General features: G+C 35.1%; 1 protein-coding gene across 4 annotated transcripts; it reads left to right on the top strand.

Moving 5' to 3' along the window:
• Positions 1-2082: 2082 nt before the first annotated feature.
• Positions 2083-20390, top strand: LOC119983197 (glycine--tRNA ligase, chloroplastic/mitochondrial 2). Of its 4 annotated transcripts, none has more exons than XM_038826904.1 (36): positions 2083-2405; positions 2498-2548; positions 2651-2718; positions 3520-3601; positions 3779-3842; positions 4618-4673; positions 4808-4885; positions 5029-5103; positions 5189-5259; positions 6013-6129; positions 6233-6334; positions 7017-7143; positions 8158-8241; positions 8506-8592; positions 9145-9246; positions 9524-9587; positions 10231-10286; positions 10764-10835; positions 10950-11032; positions 11905-11953; positions 12896-12958; positions 13426-13515; positions 13601-13687; positions 13898-13969; positions 14074-14132; positions 14449-14542; positions 14895-15113; positions 15271-15365; positions 15959-16049; positions 16126-16230; positions 16914-16952; positions 18067-18156; positions 18910-19011; positions 19691-19772; positions 19907-19992; positions 20126-20390. In XM_038826904.1, the coding sequence occupies exons 1-36, from the start codon at positions 2160-2162 to the stop codon at positions 20222-20224; spliced, it is 3207 nt and encodes a 1068-aa protein (XP_038682832.1). In that variant the 5' UTR covers positions 2083-2159; the 3' UTR covers positions 20225-20390. The 4 variants fall into 4 exon arrangements, with proteins under 4 accessions (XP_038682832.1, XP_038682833.1, XP_038682834.1 ...); XM_038826905.1 differs by having other exon boundaries at positions 2308-2405; positions 2498-2565; XM_038826906.1 differs by having other exon boundaries at positions 2376-2405; positions 2651-2731.
• Positions 20391-20478: the final 88 nt, after the last annotated feature.

Below are 20478 nucleotides of genomic sequence, written 5' to 3'. Positions count from 1 at the left end.
AGTCGTCAAACCCGCTGGCACAAAAGTTTCCCGCCTAGCGAAGGGTATTGTATCCAGTGATAATCTAACTCATAACTTTTCAAATCTATATGATTTGGCCCCAGAGAGACTCACCACTAGGTTATTATCCAAGTGGTTGGGGTTTGACTCGTTATCATGCTACTATTCAAGATATTTTAAAATGATTAGATGGACCAAGTAATCAAGAATTTGTGCAAACTAAGAACACATAATTATATCGTTATACGCAAAACAAAACTTGTTAATATATATGTATATAAAAAAATTTAAGTAGAAGGAATATAATATTAATGTAGAAAACTCATTTAATGTTTTCAAGCTAAGAAAGTACTAGAATAGTGCAGGGATTAGGACATGGACATCCCTACCATGAATAAGGTGACATGCAAATTTACATTAGACCAATAAGTTGTCCTTATCAATATATATCAAGAAGAAAAAAAAAACCTTTACAACAATTAATTTGATTTAATGAAATAATAAAAATAACAAAAATCAAAAGGGGAAATAGAAGTGGTAGTGTCTATATTCCTGATGCTTTGGTTCCCTAAGTTGATAATATATATTCAGAAATCATAACATGAAGATATTTTGGACATTGTATATAATTTGTTAATTATATATCTTCACCTTTTTTGTCGTCTTCTTTGTCCGTAGCTCTTACAAGGTAAGTATCTACAAACACTTATTGGTTCCAAATATCCAAGACTATTATTTAGCAGACCAGATATTAATCTATTAAATATCTTCTTATGCCTGCCTAATCTTCTGTCCACTGAAGCACTTCCTGGGGATCATGATATTAGAACAGCTTTTATTTTTATTATTTTTTTATAATATTGGGACAATTTTAATTTAATTTGGCCTTCTTAGAAAAGTGTAGAAAAATATATACATCTGTATATATAACAACCATATTTGTTGTGTAGGTTCTTTTGTTCCTGGTTATTTAGAGGAATTATATTGGATCTTAATTTAGATCCCACATTCACATGCATTTATTGTTATTTTGGATCCAACTCCTTTGCATCCTATATATATATGTGTGTGTGTATATATATATATTGAGTTTTTTTTGTTACAGGTGGTTCGATTGACAATCGATTACATTAGGTATATATATGTTTAAGGTTTGATTCCAATGAAAAACATATTTCTCAACGGCATTTAAAAAAAAATGTTGACATGTGGGCTTTTATAATTTGCGGCGGATTATTTGTAATTTGGGCTTAGGCCTACTTTGGCTGCCTCAAATACAAATAAAAGCATAATAACGTCGACAAGTCATTGGGCCAATGTCTTCTAAATATGGGCTTTCTTTTGGACTTCTCATTTATCGGGTCTGGCCCAAAAAGTTTGTGAGAAGGGTTTTCCTACAAAGTGGCTGGGCACCACAATTGCTCATACTGAGTGTCAGTGATGCTTCAACGGGTGGATTTGTATCACATTGTGGTTGGAATTCAACTGTGGAGGTGGACCAATATTTACAATGCCAAGTTGGTTGTGGAGCAGCTGAAGGTGGGGTTCATGATTTGTGGTGATCAGAGTCAAATGGGAAGAAGGATGGATGGATGACATAGTAAAGGAAATAGAAAAACTAATAGAGGATCAACAGTCGACCTGATATAAGTTGGACCCGATTATATGTTGTAATGAGCCCAAGTTGGGTTGGGCTGATAATCGGGCTTAATAAATTGGGCTTTAGATTCATATGGACCTTGGGCTTTATGTAATAAGTTGTCATGAGCCTGTTAGGGTTTTCTATTTATATAAACCCCAACAAAGACGATAATTTCTGTATGTGTATTTTTTATATATAAAATTAAAAGTTTCTTTCAACTAAAAAGGTTTTTTAATTACAACTAATAAAAAGTTATTATTAAAAAAAAGTTTCCTTCAACGAAAACGCTATTTAAAAACAAATAATTATAAAAGTTTTTAGTTTTTGAAAAAAAAAAAACTCGTAAATCGGACAGCGTTGGATCAAATTTTAGCCGTTATACCCTACATAAATCCCCTTATCGCGACCACACATAACACGACTAGTGTTTCCTACTTTCCTTCCTGGTTTGGGAAGTGGCTAAGGTAAGGCTCCCAAGTAGAAGCCTCAAAACTCAAACTCTCAACATTGCCAAGCCATGGCGATCCTAACGCTTCCCTTGGCTATCTCTTTTCTCAAACCCCACGGAACTCACCTCTCCCTACTCCGCACGACTACTACCCGTTTCTGCCGGCTTCTATCGTTTGACCGCCGGCGTCAATTCCTCAGAACCACCGTCTCTGCAACGACTTCCGCCGCCAATCAGCATCATTCGGCGATACCTAACAGTGAGAACCGAAAAGCCTCCGTCCTTACTTTTCAACAAGCCATCCAGCGACTTCAGGTTAAGGCGAAATTCGTTATTTGCGTTTTGTAATTTTCTCAATACGAATTCGAGTTTACTGTGAAATAGCGTATTATCGTTTGTTTTTGTAGGAATATTGGGCTTCTGTAGGATGTGCCATTATGCAGTGCAGTAACACAGAGGTAGTGTATTCTTTTTGGTGAGTGGAGAGATATAGTGTTCGACTTAGCTTCACTTGTTTTTTGTTGCTCTGTTTGGTAAATATTTTTCGCTATGTTGATCAGGTTGGAGCTGGGACTATGAATCCGCTTACATTCTTAAGGGTTCTCGGACCAGAGCCTTGGAATGTGGCGTAAGTATACATTGTATGCAAGTTCTATTGAGGTTTGATTTTGACGGCAACATGTTAATTTGTGTTCAATTTTTTTTATAAATAAGTCCTTCACGTTTTTGTATTTTAAAGTTTAATAGACATTGTTTGAAAGTACAAGTGCTTACTTCCTACTGGAAAAAGACAATATGCTGTCAGGAAGCAGCCGAAACAAACAATCAAGAATCATAAAAGGTTGCAAGGCTGTTTGGTCTACCACATCGATCAAAGATATATTAGTGTCGCATTTAATCCAAATTTCTTTTACCAATTTAAGTTTATTTTGCCCATGGAACCTATTGGAAGTTCCATCATAGATAAGTATGATAATTAGCCTTTGGCTGCAGTATTCAATAATCTCATTGCCATAATACACCTATGGGCATTCTCGGGTAGTGTAGTCAATAAGGTCAACTATCCTACTCATAAACACAGCATTTTGAATGCAACATTTTAGGTGTCATATGGATCAATAGAATGTCTATTTCCAACTGCATTTCTAGGCGTTTGTCCCTTTTCAAATCTTCTCTCTTTCTCTATTCCTGTTTCACTCCTGGTCGAAGCATTTCTTTTGAAGTGTTTGCTCATGAATTTATCATTTACTCGGTTCTGAGCGAAGAAAAGCCTCTTGAAGACATGTGATCTCCTTGAGTAGCTAATATAAATGCTGTCAAACTCTCTAATCTTTTGTTGACACAGTATTTTTATCTTGCATTAATATCATATGCAAGTATTTGAAGTTGCATGCATGATGATTTCTTGTCCGTTTGTGTCTTTTCATAGGTATGTGGAGCCAAGTATCCGGCCAGATGATAGTAGATATGGGGAAAACCCTAATAGGCTCCAACGTCACACACAGTTTCAGGTTAGTTTGGTTCAAGTTTATTGATTAACCTATTCAGAATTTTGAATTCTTTTGGAGCTCTCATTTTCTGCTTGTATTTTATTAACCTTGCACCTCTAAAACCTAATTCTGGGAATTCCCATAATCTCTTTCATTATTATGTCAAATTTTCATTGATCTGAGGTTTTTTTTTTCCAGGTTATATTAAAACCTGATCCTGGGAATTCACAAGATCTCTTTATTCGTAGCCTATCAGCTTTAGGTAGTAAACTGGTTCTCTTTTTCTGTGCGACATGTCCACTTTTTTGGATGTCATTCTAGAAGTTAAAAGCTATTTACTTAAGACTTACTATATCTATCCCATAGTGTATAGTCCGATAAAGTCAAAAAGTCTTCTCAATAAAACGAAGAGGCCTTGGCTGGAACCTAAAATCATGTTCATGTATGCATGACTTGTTCAAATACACGTACATGAATTTCTGTGCTCTGCTGTTCAAAATGATATATTCATTTGATTATTGGATATTATAAGGGTGAACCTTTAAGTAACTCGATCGTCCATATTAACTTTGCTGAGATGGTAATAACTGCTTTATTTGACAATGATAATGTTCTTGTTTTCCTGTCATTGAGGTTGATAGTGAATATATATGCCAGTCAAAATAGTTGTGGTCATCAGCAGTCATCAATTGTGTCCTCTATCAGTGCACATTTTGTGCCTAATGGGAAAAATGAATTGTTGCCATTGGCTTTTACTGAATTAATCTATAACCCAAAAAGAATCCTGGCTGGAACACATTGACTATTTGGTTGTGTAATGGAGCTTGATCCTCATTATTTATTAGTTCCCAAAAACTAGAACGATATATGAAGTGGATGAGCTGATCCAATATTTCATTGAAGCATCATTTATCTTACACTGTCTAGTAATCATTTTGTTCCAACGACAAAGTTCATTAATGCTGGCAACTTGCATCTGTTATAATTTGTTCTTCTTTTTTTTGAACTTCATCCTTTGATGACCTTGTGCTGGACAGGTATTGATGTTAGCGAACATGATATACGATTTGTGGAGGACAATTGGGAGAGCCCGGTAAATAACTGTCTTTTAATGGTGAACTATGTGGTAGAGTTATGTAGTATCTTCCCCTAATTGTTTATAGAGTTACGAAGCCATGTTTAATGACAGTTTTTTTGCCTAATATTTTTTGGTGAAAATACTCACAGGTACTTGGTGCTTGGGGTTTAGGCTGGGAAATCTGGATGGATGGGATGGAAATCACACAATTCACTTACTTCCAGCAGGTTTTTCCGCATTTAGAATTTGAAACCTTTAGTGCTAACTGCGTAGCACAATTGTTTCCCTGGTTGAGGTTAGGTTAATTTTCCCTGGGTTTGTGAAGCAGTTCATAGGCTTTTTAATTTACGATTTTCCTCTCTCTATCTAGGCTGGAAGTCTTCAATTGTCACCAATATCTGTTGAAATTACTTACGGCCTTGAGCGTATCCTCATGTTACTTCAGGTTAATTTAATTACATTTCATTCTATTTACTTCTTTTGTCTGTTCTATAAGACTTCCCTAAAGTAAGATCATAACCAATTCGCAGGGAGTTGATCATTTCAAGAAAATTCAATATGCTGATGGCATTACATATGGGGAGCTATTCCTGGAAAATGAGTAAATTATACATTCCTGATCACTCAATGATTTTTTTTAAAATCTAAATGCTTCGATTTGACGTTTCCGTGGTTGCGTACTTATGTTTTCAAAAATTGGCAGGGTAAATTGATATTCTTTAATTACTCTATGCTATTCACATTGTCATGATCCTTATTCTTTTATTTACATAAAACCATATGCTTTGAGATCTGAGCCTTTCTTCATTGATGGATAAGCTGCATTGCCCTCAACTTGACTCCTAAACCCATTTACAAAGCACCTGTTTCAACTTGCCTAATAGCCAAGAACTCTACTCAAAGTTTAAGAGAATATGTGAATCTATTTGAATCATATCACACCCACCAACCACAGGTATGTATTGAGAGATTATTGGGTTATTTATCTGCTTAAAAAGGTGAGGTTATTGGTCTGCCTTGGCGTACTGCTGAACATATGTTGTCTCCAATCTCCATCACATGTTCCATGCAATTCCTTTTTAAGAATTTTTTTAGTCATGTGGAGTGTACTTGTTGACGCAATTAGTTAGTATTTGTTACTATCAAGTTTCCAGTTGTCATACTCCTACATTATTTACCATGTATGCTAGACTCTTACAAATATATTGCTCCCTAACTCTTAAATTTAGGAATGATGTTTGATTGTTTTTACTGCTATTCAAGGTCATGGTACATGTACATTATTATTTTCTTTTGACATCTTCAGTTCATGGATGTGTTTTCTGCTTTTTGGTAATTGGTACTTCTGTTTCAGGAAAGAGATGAGTGTCTATTATTTAGAAAATGCCAGTGTTCGCCATCTTCAAAAACACTTTGATCTTTTTGAGGAAGAAGCTCTTTCCTTGCTTGCTTCAGGCCTTGCAATCCCTGCGTATGTTTTTCCAATTTTTGTTATTTTCTGTTGTCACTTTGTGTTTCCTGTATTCTTCTTTCATGATGTACTTAAGGTTAACATTTGGTCAGTAACATGCTAGGTATGACCAGCTTCTGAAGACCTCTCATGCTTTTAATATCCTAGACTCTAGAGGATTTGTTGGAGTAACTGAACGTGCTCGATATTTCAGTCGGATGCGTAGGTGAGTCGCAAAATTATTGAACATCAGATTTGGATGTAAAATTTCCTGACATTTGTAAAGTAGCAATTTATAGCTAACGGACTTTCTCCATATTGATGTGCAACCGGTGAACTGTTAAGGGTTCTATGTGACTATGTTGGTACACAGTATACTTTTTAGTACTCTTAACCTTGGGAGAACTTGCTTGACTTGTTGAAGTGATTTAATGTTGACCTATAATTTGGGATTTCATACGGGAGTAGCGTACCATTAGACTTTAGAACCCAACTTCTCAAGTCATGTTCCAAAGACCATAACTATACCAGATACTGATATCCAGAATTTCTGGATATTTGATTATTTTCTTAATAATAATGACTACTAAATCAAATTGAACTCGAGAAAGCTGAACCAACAATCTAATAACACAACGTAGAGAAATACAGTGCAAAATCTTGAGACTTCCATAAACTAGACTAGCTTGTCCACCATCTCAAGTGACTGCAAGTGATCCCATAGGTCAGTGGTAGAGCATTTGAGTGCATTTCTCTTTTATCGCTATATTTAGGTGTATGAGTCCTGTCACACTTCTCAATAGGCTAGCATGGGAGAGCAGGTCTATACTTGAATGAATACGAATTTACTTGACTTGTTACTTTATTGTACTGACAGTGTCTTTGCTTACCTCTTGTTCATCTATCAGCTTAGCTCGTCAATGTGCCCAACTTTGGTTGAAGACACGGGAGTCCCTAGGACATCCACTAGGCATTGCTTCTGAACCTGGTCATTCTGTATTCCCTAGAGAGGCTATGGAGGAAGCTGCAGCAAAGGTCAGCGTGTATTTTTTAATAACTTTTACTTTCTTAAAATATCAGGTCTCAAAATTGAAGCTTGTGAGTGTAGTTTTGTGTTGTTAGTGGGGTTCTTCAATGCTTCAAAATCTTCTCTTATTCCATTTCCACTTCTATTTTTGATGGACTAGATGGTTGTAATTATCTGTTTATCCTCTTATATCATTTTGATTTTATTCTAATTCCTTATTTGAACGGTCTTCTATGTAACATAATTCTAGGCTTTATATATGCCTTTAGTTTTTGGAATAAAATCTCATTTAATGAAGAGTAATACAAATTACTTATTTTCTTTTTGTTTTTAGTTGTTCATGATATTTCATCTTGTGATTTAACAAATGATATTTAGTATAATATTATGTATTGTTTGGTAAGAGAATGGAGGATGTACCATAAAACATTACTATAACCTATCGTTCATCAAGGCATTCATCTTGACTTAATTAATTATCACAATTCATTATATGATTTCAAGATGAGATGCAAACACTATCTCCATATTCATTTGGTCTCATGAGAAAGTAAACTGCAAATGCAGTTTGACATTTCATTTTCCAAATAGTCAATAAATGTTCTGCCTAATGTCATATTATAGAACTTGATGCTTATAGGACATCCTTTTCTTCCCCACTTTTGGTAACGAATGAAAGACTTGGAAAGTTGATAAGTAATTACTTATGCCCAACTACCCCCAGTGCTCCCTTCTGAAGTATGGTCTAATGCAGATACAAGCAAAGCATAAATGTCTTTGGTATCTATATTCTGTAGTTTGCTAACTGAATGCCGACGTGTTGCTTTTGCTTTCAATTTTATTATCATCTCATGTTCTGGACTTGCCACCCTCTTCTATGCCTTCTTGTATTTGGTATTGTGTTTTACAAATGGTGACATGAAACTTTTACAATTAAAAGTTCATGCATAAACCTTAAGACTCATCTTTGGATGCAAAGCTTTGTATTTATTATAGTTTCTGTTTATACTTTTATCTTGCAGGTTCAGGATGTTCCAAGGTTATTTATTCTTGAAGTTGGTACCGAAGAGATGCCACCTCAAGATGTAGATCACGCGAGCCAGCTTGTATGTTTTTTTTCTGCATCAAGCATGGATCTTAACATGCTCATTTGTCCCATCTTAAACTTCATGTATCTCAACAGTTATTTTTGAAGAAGTACATTTGTTATGTTGAAAAAGTGCTTATTTTCTCTTTTTTTCCAGCTTCATATTTTGTCCCCTTAAGTTCTTGCACATTTTGTTGATTTTTTGGTGGTTAATTGTTTTCTTTTTTTGTGTATCTTCAATCTAGTCTCTTTTCACTCAAAAGTAATCTGCTACTCATTGCAGCTTAAAGATCTCATTGTACAGTTACTGGATGGACAAAGACTGGGCCATGGTGGGGTGCAAACTTTTGGCACTCCTCGAAGATTAGTGGTACAGCTATAAATTATATCTTGCTTTTCATATTCTTGACATTTCCACTTTGATGTAAGTGTTTAAAGTTTAAACATTATTTTTCTGGGTCTCGAGGGCACTGTGTCCCTATAAGTTAGCCTAATCTTGAGCATCACAATGATTGGCATAAGCTTCTGAATATTTGGAATTACGGTTTTCATCAGGATATGACGATATGTTTTTCTATAGTGCGTGTGTATTGCTCTTCTATCTTCTTCACCATGATATTGCAGTTTGTTGGTTGAGAAAAAAGCTATGGTGACAATGATGATGTTTCCCTTGCAACTTCATTGCACTAGCAATATCTATTGTCTGGTGCTAGTCAAATTTATTCAACTATATTAATTAGTTATATTCTTAATTATAGCCTAATTACCACTAATTTATTTGAGGATCATTTTATCATTGTGATGGCGTAATCTGGTAACTTCTAATGTTCAGACTTCTGACCCCAGACAAGCTATATTTTCTGATATTTATTCCTGTTTACACTGAATAATGACAACTTGAACCTTATGGTCACATCTCCAGGTTTGTGTTGAAAATCTGTGTGCTAAGCAAGCAGCGAATGAGGTTGAGATTCGAGGGCCTCCTGTTGTGAAGGCTTTTGATAATCAAGGAAATCCGACAAAGGTTTTTCTCAAATAATTAGCCTGAACGTTGTTTTGGTTATGATAATCCAACTTCCATCTATTGTCTTTGCTATAGTATATTATTAATGCACTTGTAACAACTTGATTTGCAAATGTTCTAAATTTTCTTATCACTAAACTGTGCCTTTGCTATACCATTGTTGGTATCTAAACTATGTTTTAGCATGTTGATACAACCTTAATTTATTCTGCTTTTGTGTTCTTAAATTCACTAATCTGAATGACTTTCTCACAATTAACTTGCTTTGTCCTATCAGGCTGCTGAGGGTTTTTGCCGTAGATACAGTGTCCCATTGGACTCGTTGTTTAAAAAGGTTGATGGTAAGTCATTTGAGACATGCATGTAACTATATGAGGCCTTTTATAATGAAACTTAACCCAAAAAAAGGTAGTTTATAGACAACCGTAGGAAGCATGTTGAGTATGAAAATGCTTTTTCTTGGTAACAAAATATTTCCATAGGTAGCGATGCATATCCACATGGTGTCAAGTATCCTGAGTTGAGTTGTCTTGCCATACTACAGTGAAACTGTTGCAATTTTAAGTTTCTCATGCTCAAATAAATTTCTCACTCATATCTGCAGCTGCATTTGCTTCGTGCATTATGCAGTTTGTACATGTTTTAAACACATTTTCAGAGGAATATCAAATTATCAATATGAAGGTGCCATATGCTGGTTTGTCAGTCATGTTTATCTTCAGTTTAAGACGAAGTGCCAAACTGTGACCTGCTTGAGAGATGAAATTGGCTGCTTTCTGGCAAAAGGCAGATGTAGTATTTTTCTTCTGCGGTTAGGAGGAAAAATACTTTTGTCTGATAACTTGGCAACTTTTAGACTTCTAGTTTTAAGAATCCAAGTTTAGTGCTATCTCAAATATAATTTCACATGTCCTCATTAATATGTTAGTCCCTCTGATATCAAGGCATGATGATTGTTTCTCAAGAAGGTGTTTTGGATTGCAGGTAAAACAGGGTATGTTTATGCTCGTGTGATGGAGTCTGCTCGAGTTGCTTCGGAGGTTAGATGGTCATCCATGTTTCCCTATCTGTTCCAGTCTTCATATTTTCTTATATTTTGAAACTTACTTTTTAGCAATGATAGTCATTTTGCTGAAGGATATAAAGAGTGGGATTTTAAGAATATGAAAAGAACTCGTTACTTAATATTGTGATGCAGTCATCTTTTTGCTCCATTTTATTTATTTTCAAGTGGCAGGTGTCCCTTGAAATTAGAGGATAATTATTTTTGAAAAGGCAAAAGAAACAACTAAAAGTAAAATTGCAACAGATGGTATAAATGTGAGCTGATTCATATGAAGAGGGAATTTGGAATTGCATAAGGAAAGACAAAGAAAGCAGACAATAAAAACTTGTAGTGGCGGAGAGGATTGATAGAGGGCTAAGGCATTTTAAGTGATTTGTTATGATAGCAGTGTCTGCTTCCCTGAGATCAGTTTAAGCCATTCTCTTTCCTAACATTAATCCTAAACATATAGGTGCTTGCTGAAGATTTGCCTGGAACCATTGGTAAAATATCTTTTCCAAAGTCAATGCGTTGGAACTCCCAGGTTGGTCAAAATTTTGGTGGTTATTAATCATTTTGGGTGGCTTATTTTCTTTGCATTTTCCGTTTCTGTTTGATATAATTGGTTGTTCCTTTGTCTGATTCCTACTGTAACTAGGTTCTATTCAGCAGACCTGTCCGTTGGATTATGGCCATCCACGGGGAAGTGCTTGTTCCCTTCATGTTTGCTGGAGTCTTGAGGTAACTTTATATTCTTTTTTTTTCTCAGGATCTATTTGGGTTTGTTATGGTTAAATTGAAGTGGATTTGCAAATCTTTGCTAGCTTGTTTTGTGAATGTTTGCAACCATTGAAAGAATATATTTTTTCCCTACAAGTACAACTGTAGTATAAAATTTTCTCTAGGATTGTTTGGCTGAATAGATTCCCTTAGAAGGTATCACACCGATTTGGGATACATCCTGAAATGAGTGATAATCATTCAATCTGTTGTTCTATTTGGTCTGTGTTTTTTAAGTGCTTAAATATTTAACACGTTTCTATGTTAGGATAACTGTAAACCAAATTGAAGTTTTCATTACCATTGATCTTCTAAAATCAACACTTTTTTTTTTGCATATGGTAGTTGCATCAGTCTTACATATGTGTGCAATCTCTATTTTCCCAAGTCCGAGCAGTTTGTTAATGTGATGCCTGGTGATTCTGGACCTAAATCATGTTGTTTGATCTTTTCTCGTCCTTTACTTAAACCTTTATCCTTGTGGCAAATGCATACAAATTCGTGCTTCAGAAAGGCTCTCATATCCAAATTGACAATTATTGCCCTTCAGCCCTTCTGAATAAGATATGGAAGAACTTACTCATTATCATAGTTTCTAAAGGGACAGTACTACCTTCATAGTTAACATTTTTTTCCTTAGAATAATTTTCTATTGGTTGTCTTTCCCCTGGTTGTTTGATATTTTCATCTTGATGTAGCATGATCTTATCTTTTTCTTCTTTAATCGATGCCTGTCAATGGTCACCTTTTTGACCGAAAAATGCCTAGTTTGCTTCAGTTGTTATATATACATAGTGTGCGTTGTACTCAGAAGTTTTCTGTTGGTTGTGCAGTGGAAACCTTTCTTATGGTCTGCGTAATACTCCTTCAGCTACAGTCATGGTATGTAGACAAAATTAATTTTACTAAATTTCAAATAGCCCTCTGTCTCTCTCTCTCTCTCTCTCTCTTACACACACACCAGAAAAAAGGGCTCTTGTTTATAATGGCGCCAAGTGGGTCTCCTGTGTACAAAGAATATACATCAAACTTGTATTATTACACCAAGACAACTTTTTTTTATCCATTTCACATGTACCACCAATCCATTAAGCTATAAACCATCTCTCTTTTAACTCATAAGGCGTATCCTTACACTCAAAAGCTCCTCTATTATTTTTTCTTCGGTACCAATCCAAAATTTGGGTAGTGGTATCAAAGCAACAATTATTTTACCCCTATTGGTACCTCTGCAATAATTGACAACACCATGCCTCACTGTTATATTAGTGAGGTTTAGAGTGATTTCTCTTAGTTAGCAAACCCAATTATAATGGAAAGGAATGCTTCACTATTTTCCTTTGCCTTGTGCAAGAAACATCAGTCAGTCATGCCAGTGTCTATATTTTGGAGACTATCATTGTACCGTCCTTCCGTCCTTCCCCAATTAGTTTCCCTAGCTATGGAAGGCACCTGGTTCCCAAACTTTCTTCCAGGGGAAATCTTTCCTCTTTCCTCATTTGGCAAGCAAGAACACATTTATAATAGGTCTAGTATAGTAGATGGTTTCCCAAAAAATCATTAAAAAGGTCCAACTTCCAATCCATTGCATTCCTGATTGAACAAGAGAGTTCAACCAATCACTGCTTATGCATTCGCAAATTTTCCTTTATGTTTGCCTCTGCTTTAACGTGTGCTTGTTCAGCATTCTAATTCTTATCTTTGTTCGAAAAACTTAGTTAGGAATTTGTGAAATGAGTAAGCTAGCATGTCCTTTGCATTTTTCCATTATCATGTAAAATGTGATTTTGGACATTCAATTATAGCTCCAGAATTTTTTTACAGGTAGAAAATGCTGAATCTTATGCAGATATTATCAGAAATGCTGGAATTACCATTGGAATTGAGGTATGAAAATGAAAGAGTGTTTTGTACTGTCTTTCAAAGATTTCCTATTTATGCCAATATATTAGACCATATAAATTTCATTTGTTTGCAAAACAGTCCGTGTGGTCATGAATGAACTTTTTTTTGTGAATGGTAAAATTTATTAAGTGAAGGCCCTGAGGGGGTGACATCTGCCTAGAAACAATTACAAGACTTTGAATCAGTTGCATCCAATATCAAACTCTTTTCTATATCATATTGTTCACTATGCCAATTGCAAGTAGATGTAAATCTATCCCAACTTTCAAGACATAGATTCTTCTCCCTCAAAAGCTCTTTTGATCTTCTTCCTCCAAATTATCCACTTGGTGGCCAGTTGAATAAAAGATGTATTTATTTTCCGATGCTGTAAACAAAATTTCAAGCACTTTACTGCCACCCAGTTACTACTCAATTCACCAGCGCGGATGAATTGGTTTCTTCTACAGGATCGTAAGAATTTAATCTTGGAGCGTTCTGTCATATTAGCAAATAGTGTCAATGGACGCGTTGTTATCCAGGAAAACTTACTTAATGAGGTGAGAATATGATGCTTTCTTCTGTTCAGCAAATAGTATCAATTTGTCATGCTCATATATAATGGCCATTCTTATCATATATTAGGTTGTCAATCTTGTTGAGGCACCTGTTCCAGTGCTTGGAAAGTTTGATGAGTCATTTTTAGAGCTCCCAGAGGATCTTTTGACAATGGTAAGCTGCTTGACTTTTTAGGACTTGGCAGCAATTGTTCCCTATCTGCAATTCTGCATATGCTCTTATATAAAACTAACATGTTGGACAGGCTGTAGTTCATTTAATTTATTCGATATAATATTATAATAACTATTGTCCAGTTTTCAAATTGTGCAAGTTTAACGTATTTGTGCTATGTGATGTTAACTGTATACCATGTTTATTCAGGTTATGCAAAAGCACCAAAGGTATTTTGCTGTCACTGACGATAATGGAAGGCTGATGCCATACTTTATTGCTGTAAGCAAGCCTGCCAACATATATACTTTATAAATTGCTCACTCTTCCTGAGGCAAGAATGAAAATTTTCATTTGTGATGGTCTGATACGTGGTTTACTTTTAGGTGGCAAATGGAGCTATCAATGAGATGGTAGTTCAAAAAGGAAATGAGGCTGTACTCAGGTTGACACAAATTCTACTTTTTTACCTTGTTATTATTTCATTAATAACATACAGTGCGAACTGATAAATCAATCACACTTCCTTATGAGTTTCCTAGGACTTTTTTTTGGTTCTTCTTGAAATCATTCATCTAATATCTTCAGTGCATGTTGTTCACCTAAAATATTAGCATATGCAGTGGGCAAGTTATGTAGGCTTAAAAACTATGTATCCCAGTAGTAGGAGCTAAAGTTTCTCCATTATTAATTGTCTCTCTCTCTGTTTCATTCTTTGTATTATTTTATAGATGAATTGAGAATTTTATTTATTTATGCAGAGCTCGATACGAAGATGCAAAATTTTTCTATGAGTTGGATACACGTAAAAAGTTCTCAGAATTCCGAAGCCAACTAAAAGGAATTCTCTTTCATGTAAGTTAACTGCATTTTTGTATGTCACAGGGAAAACAATATATGTTAGGGTTGGTAGTGTCTAGTCGATAGCGTATTGGTAAACCATGTCTTGGAGTTGTGAAGTTCAGATTGTCCATAATGACAATTAGCCTTCTCTCTTTGGAGAATTGAGAACTTCAACAAAGATACTATGACCAGATACTGTAACTAATTCTTCCTAGATTATAGATGTTGGAAAATAGTAAAGTTGCAAGTTTCAGAGAACATCATACACGTTTTAAGTCTTGGATATATGTGTGATTTCTGACAGTTTGATACCTTGATACCTTTTAATCAAACTTGAAACTTCTGATGGTGTGAAATGTAACAGGAGAAGCTAGGAACAATGCTCGAGAAGATGACGCGTGTTGAAAACATGGTTGCTGAACTAAGTGTGCACCTTGGAATTGATCAAGATATGCTTCAAACTGTCCAGGTTGCTGCGTCACTTGCCATGTCAGATCTTGCGACCGCGGTTGTTACAGAATTCACTTCGCTCTCGGGAATAATGGCCCAGCATTATGCTCTTAGAGATGGCTATCCTGAGCAGGTTCTTAATCCGCTGCTTTTTCTTTTTGCGATCAGAAATCCTATGTGCATTTATCTCTTTTTTTTATTGCCAAGTTATGTTTTATGTCTGCTGCTGTTCAATCTGTTTCAACATTGACCTGGCTTCTTTTTATTGTTTAATACTTGGTGCACGGCAGATTGCAGAGGCGCTGTTTGATATCACACTTCCTAGATTTTCAGGAGATATGCTCCCTAAAACGGATGTTGGAATAGTTTTGGCGATTGCTGACAGGTAACATCAATAAATTTAACTGCTAGACTGCACATGACATAATTAATGGCTATGAGCTTCTTGGTGATTGCAAGACTGCATACTTTGTTGGTTTCATTGACATCGAAAAACAGAAACCGGCATCTATGGAAAGTGACTTTGCAATGTCTAACCCCAACCCTCTTGGTGTTATTAAAGACTTGGTCAATTATGAAACTTAGCTTCCACAGGGAAGGATAGTTCTCAAGGATTCTCCATGGCGGGCGAGTAAGGGTCATCTGCCACAGCACCCAGAATTTTGAAAGCCTAAAGTAGTAATGTAACCTTAGTATTTCAACTTCTTATAATCCTTTGAAAATAATATAACCAGCGTGTTGTCAAGTTCCTTCTAATAATAACATTTCTATTGTCCGTTCAAAAAGTATATTCGTGCAATACAAATGCTCAAGAAAGAAATGAATTTGTTGTCTCTTTTGTGTAAAATTGCTGACTGCAGCTTCTGCTGCATTTACTGTCACTACCATGTCTTGGTTTGGGTGTTATCATATTTATATGTGCTATTGATCTTGGCACCCTTCTATTAAGCATCCATTTAACAGCATGCTAGTTTGCAGATTAGATAGTCTTGTTGGCTTATTTGCAGCGGGTTGTCAGCCTACTTCTGCTAATGATCCATTTGGCATACGAAGAATATCTTATGGTCTTGTAAGTAGATATAATCATGATGTTGAAGTAAGCATGAACGAATACACGAATATAATAGCACTTTCTTTTGTTGTAGGTTCAAATTCTAGTAGAGAAGGATAAAATTCTGGATTTGGAGCGTGCTCTAAAACTGGCTGCCAATGTCCAACCCATCAGTGTGGATGCCAGCATTGTGGAAAATGTAAAAGCAAAGTGTTTTTAATTATTCAACATTGTTATTTCTATCATTGCCACTCATAAGACCATTTATCATTATGCTATGGATTTTTCAAATGCATGATAGTGAGCAATAACATTTTAGCCTCATTCCGTCATTCGCCATCTAGAAGTTCTCATGCTCCATTTGTGCACCCGTTTACTTTGTAATGGGTCTCTAATCAAGAATCCCTTATTGTTATTCCCTTTCCTAAGAAAGTTAAGGTTATCTTTTACATATTGGAGTGCTGCCTAAATGTAATGATTTACCCTCATCATTTTAAGCTTTTGGATAAATGGTATTGCGCATACCATCAGAGCCCTTGGCCAACATTAGGTCCTGAGTTATTATTCTTAGACTTCCTAGATTAATGTTATCTGTGTTCGGCCTTCGTTATAGGTTTAGTCTAGCATGCATGTGAGCTAGTGTGTAGACTGTAGTGTAGTATATAAATGAAAGATTAACTTTCCCATCAACTTAAGTTTTGGGAATTCCTGCATGAATCTGGTTCTTGGATTTAGGGCCCACCACCAATTCGTGTGTTCTGTTTACCCATATATTATTGCTCTATTTTATGTTGCCCCTTGCCGGTATTTCTCATGGCCATCTTAATTTGACTTATGGGTTGTCGTGAGCATTAAATATTTATGATGTAACTTTTGTTTTAGGTACATCTCTTTGTCACTCGAAGATTAGAGCAATTTCTGGTATGTTACTTTGAACCGAAAAGTATCTTGCCTTATTTATTTATTGCATCTTGTCACTAAATGTAAATAGATTTCATCGTTCAAAACGATAAGGAAATCATTGGCCTTATTGGCAAACATTTTTCAAACTTGGGATACTGTGTATTGGAAACTGTTGAAACTCCTTTCAATTAGTCCTTTTTGGACGGATGCAGTAACTTGCTGGTCCGTGTAGGGCTGTAAGCCTGTAATGCAGCTGAACTAATCTGCACTTGAGAATTTTAGGCTCAACTGCATCAAAAAATGTTATAGGATGGAGCTCGATTTAAATATTAATGTCTAAACTCAAATTTGATTCGCATTTTTTGTCCTTGCACCTTCTAATTTCTTCTATTCAAAATTTTTTTCCTTGAGCTCATAGGTTCAAAATCCTGCCTTAATTGGACACATGCTATATGTTTTTTAAAAGAAATAATGTATTAATTATAAAATAACATACATCAGATTACGTATGATCATTCTCAGCTCATGACTTTTCAAGCTGATTATCAGTATATTTGAATTTGATCTTGAATACCTAGTTAAAAATCTCAATTCAGTGATGGATGTAGTTAATGCAACTTGAGTGCTGATTATAACATATCTCACTATCAGTAAAAGTTTAGCAAATGACTGGGGCTTCAACAACATGAGAGAGAGAGAGAGTAAATATATAAGTTCTTTATTACATTGATTGAACTCATAGGCTCTCAGCAATTCAAGTTAGAATATCTTTAAAACTTAAACTAGGACAAGGTTCAAGTCCCCTCTCATGCTCATAATAATAATTGAAAAATGGCGTATAAAAAGAGATGGAATGTAATTTATAGTTTAATATGTTCTATATTCTGAAACTTGAAAACTCTTATGAAAGATCATGTTGGTTGTTGGATAATGCCCTAAAAAAATGCTAATAGTTAGATATTCTACTTGACAAAGGTGTTCGTTCATTTATTATCTGTGACATTTTCTTATACTTGTTTGGGTTATATAATCCTGAGCAAATTTTTTTTCTTGAAACTGTAATATATTGTTCGGACGACCCAGACAAGTGAACTAGAATTTTATTCATATTTGTCTGTTTTGATCTTCATAGGTTGATAAGGGGATAAGTCCAGAAATTGTTCGCTCTGCCCTGGCAGAGCGTGCAAACTTTCCTTCTTTGGCAGCAAAGACAGCTTACAAAGTAAGTTGATATTACGCAAGGCAAATATATTTTCTTAATATTTTTCTTCCCGTTTTGTTGAAGAAAGGGGAGAAAGGGAGTGAAGGTAGGGGAGGTGCACATAAGTAAGAGTAGTATCTTACTAATCTTCTATTTTGTGCATGTAAGATTGAGCCTCACCACTCAAAAATAAAGATTTTAAACTCAACTGTAGCCATCTACAATTTCCATTTACTGTTTTCACATATCATTTACTCTTCTGCTGTTTCTTATGTGCGATTCTTTTTAATGGTGCTTATGGTAAACTGGTAATGTCATTTCTTGACGGAATGCATAGTTTGCATTGTTGAATGTCCTGTTTTGGCTAATTAAACATCCACACTTTAAGTACATTTTGTATTATAATTTTTAATACAAAATAGTTGCTAAACACCCCATTTTATGTACAGGACCTGTTTGTAAGGTACCTGCAAACAATCATGCAATGAATAATGTGCACCATGTGAAATCTGTCTTGCACTACCTTTAATTGGATGTTTTTCATGACGATGCATCCCTTAGTATCTGTTTTCTCTTCTTTCTTTTTTTCAGGAAAATCGTCTTGTTTTTTCTGTTATCATGTTGTTGAAAAAGTTTTGATAACTTAATGTTAGAAATGTATAACGCTGAGTTTCTTCCTTAACAATTTATGAGAAGGAAAACAATTTAGGCTATTCCTTGCTTTTTCCACAATTTGTAATGGATACGCTTGGTGGTGTATTGAAATTGTTATAGATGGAGACATTGTCAAGAGGAGAGCTCTTTCCAAAGGTTGTTGAAGCATATTCACGTCCAACAAGAATTGTCAGAGGAAAGAACGTTGATGTTGATGCAGAGGTACTTTATACCAGCACTAACACTATAAGGATTTATCTCCTGGTCTTAAGAGTTCTATATTCAATAGAATTTGGGATTTATCGCTTTCATTTGCATTCATTTAAGGCATTGACAACGCGGTTATCTCTCGAACTTGAATTTGCCATTTGTTTATAGTTTTCTCAACTCTAGTTGTCCTGTAAATGAGGGAGTATTTCTGTACCCGTAAGAAATCCAACTCAAGTAATCTTATAGAAGTCTCAAGACTTAATAATACTAGCACAAATAACAAGAAGTAAATGAAAAAAGAAAAAGAAGAAGAATCTGTTTAGCGGGCTTTATTTCAGTTGACTGAATTTTGTGTTCCGTTACTGATAAAAAGGAAGAATCAATTAAGTGGGCACCATTTTCAGTTGATAGTGTGAATTTGTATTTAGGCCTAAGTTGATGTTATTTGGGATGTGATAATATCTAAATACAGTAGATTTCAGTTAATCTATTATTGGTAGCCAGAGATTTGATTGCTAAGGTGCAATGTGACAAGATTTCTTATTGCTCAAGAACGTCCAATTCTTAACATGTGTGGATTCTCTCTGGTGTGGCACTTGTTATCCTTACTCTATGAGGTTTCTGGATTTTTTTCATTACTAGTATATGTCGGCATCTCATAAATCATAATGCTTTTTAATCATGTAATTAGGTGGACGAGGCTGCATTTGAGACAAATGAAGAGAAAGCTTTATGGAACACTTTCTCGTTGATAAGAAATAAAATTCATCCTGGTATTTGATCACTCTTGTTTTATTATCTATGGGAAGCGCTTCTTTTTTTTTCTAGTAGCAATTTCTTTGATTTTTCTATGTAAACTTTGACATAGCTTTTTCAAATCTGTATTGATAATTTCCTCCTCCTACAGATGTTGAGGTCGATGATTTTGTTGAGATATCGTCACAGCTACTACAACCACTCGATGATTTCTTTAATAATGTATTTGTGATGGTGGTATGTCATCTCCCAACGCAATCTCCTGTAAATTACCTCTTCAATTTTTGTGTTTATGAAACAAGCGATGCACAAATTTAAAAGTTGGATGTTCATGGATCACCAAAATTATAAATTGTCTACCTGTCTGCAGGAAGAAGAAAGAATTAGAAATAACCGGCTTGCGCTACTTAAGAAAATTGCAGACCTCCCAAGAGGCGTAGCGGACCTCTCAGTTTTGCCTGGATTTTAGATAAGTCATTTTTGTCTGAATTTAATAAGACTTAACAATGTGGGGGAAAATAGAAGAATAGGTGAGAGTATCTAATTTATGTTCTTTATTCTTTTGCTATCTATTTGCACACAAACTATTATTGTAACCATATAAACTATTTGAAAAAATTTTACAGCTTCCTCTCCACAACATGTATTGATTTTTTTTTCCCCTTCAGCAAAGGTTGAAAAATATAACTATTTTATTTGATTGAGAACATATATATTAGGGTG

This window comes from Tripterygium wilfordii, chromosome 17 (assembly GCF_013401445.1).
Source record: "Tripterygium wilfordii isolate XIE 37 chromosome 17, ASM1340144v1, whole genome shotgun sequence".
NCBI classification, from domain to species: Eukaryota; Viridiplantae; Streptophyta; class Magnoliopsida; order Celastrales; family Celastraceae; genus Tripterygium; species Tripterygium wilfordii.
The sequence above is the reverse complement of the archived record's forward strand: the minus strand, read 5'-3'. Positions and strand labels throughout refer to the sequence as shown.

Coding starts and splice junctions, on each gene's coding strand:
- LOC119983197 (XM_038826904.1), top strand. CDS start 2,160: ATGGCGATCCTAACGCTTCCCTTGGCTATCTCTTTTCTCAAACCCCAC. Junction 10,287..10,763: donor CTGCTCGAGTTGCTTCGGAG/GTTAGATGGTCA, acceptor CTAAACATATAG/GTGCTTGCTGAAGATTTGCC. Junction 19,993..20,125: donor ATAATGTATTTGTGATGGTG/GTATGTCATCTC, acceptor ACCTGTCTGCAG/GAAGAAGAAAGAATTAGAAA.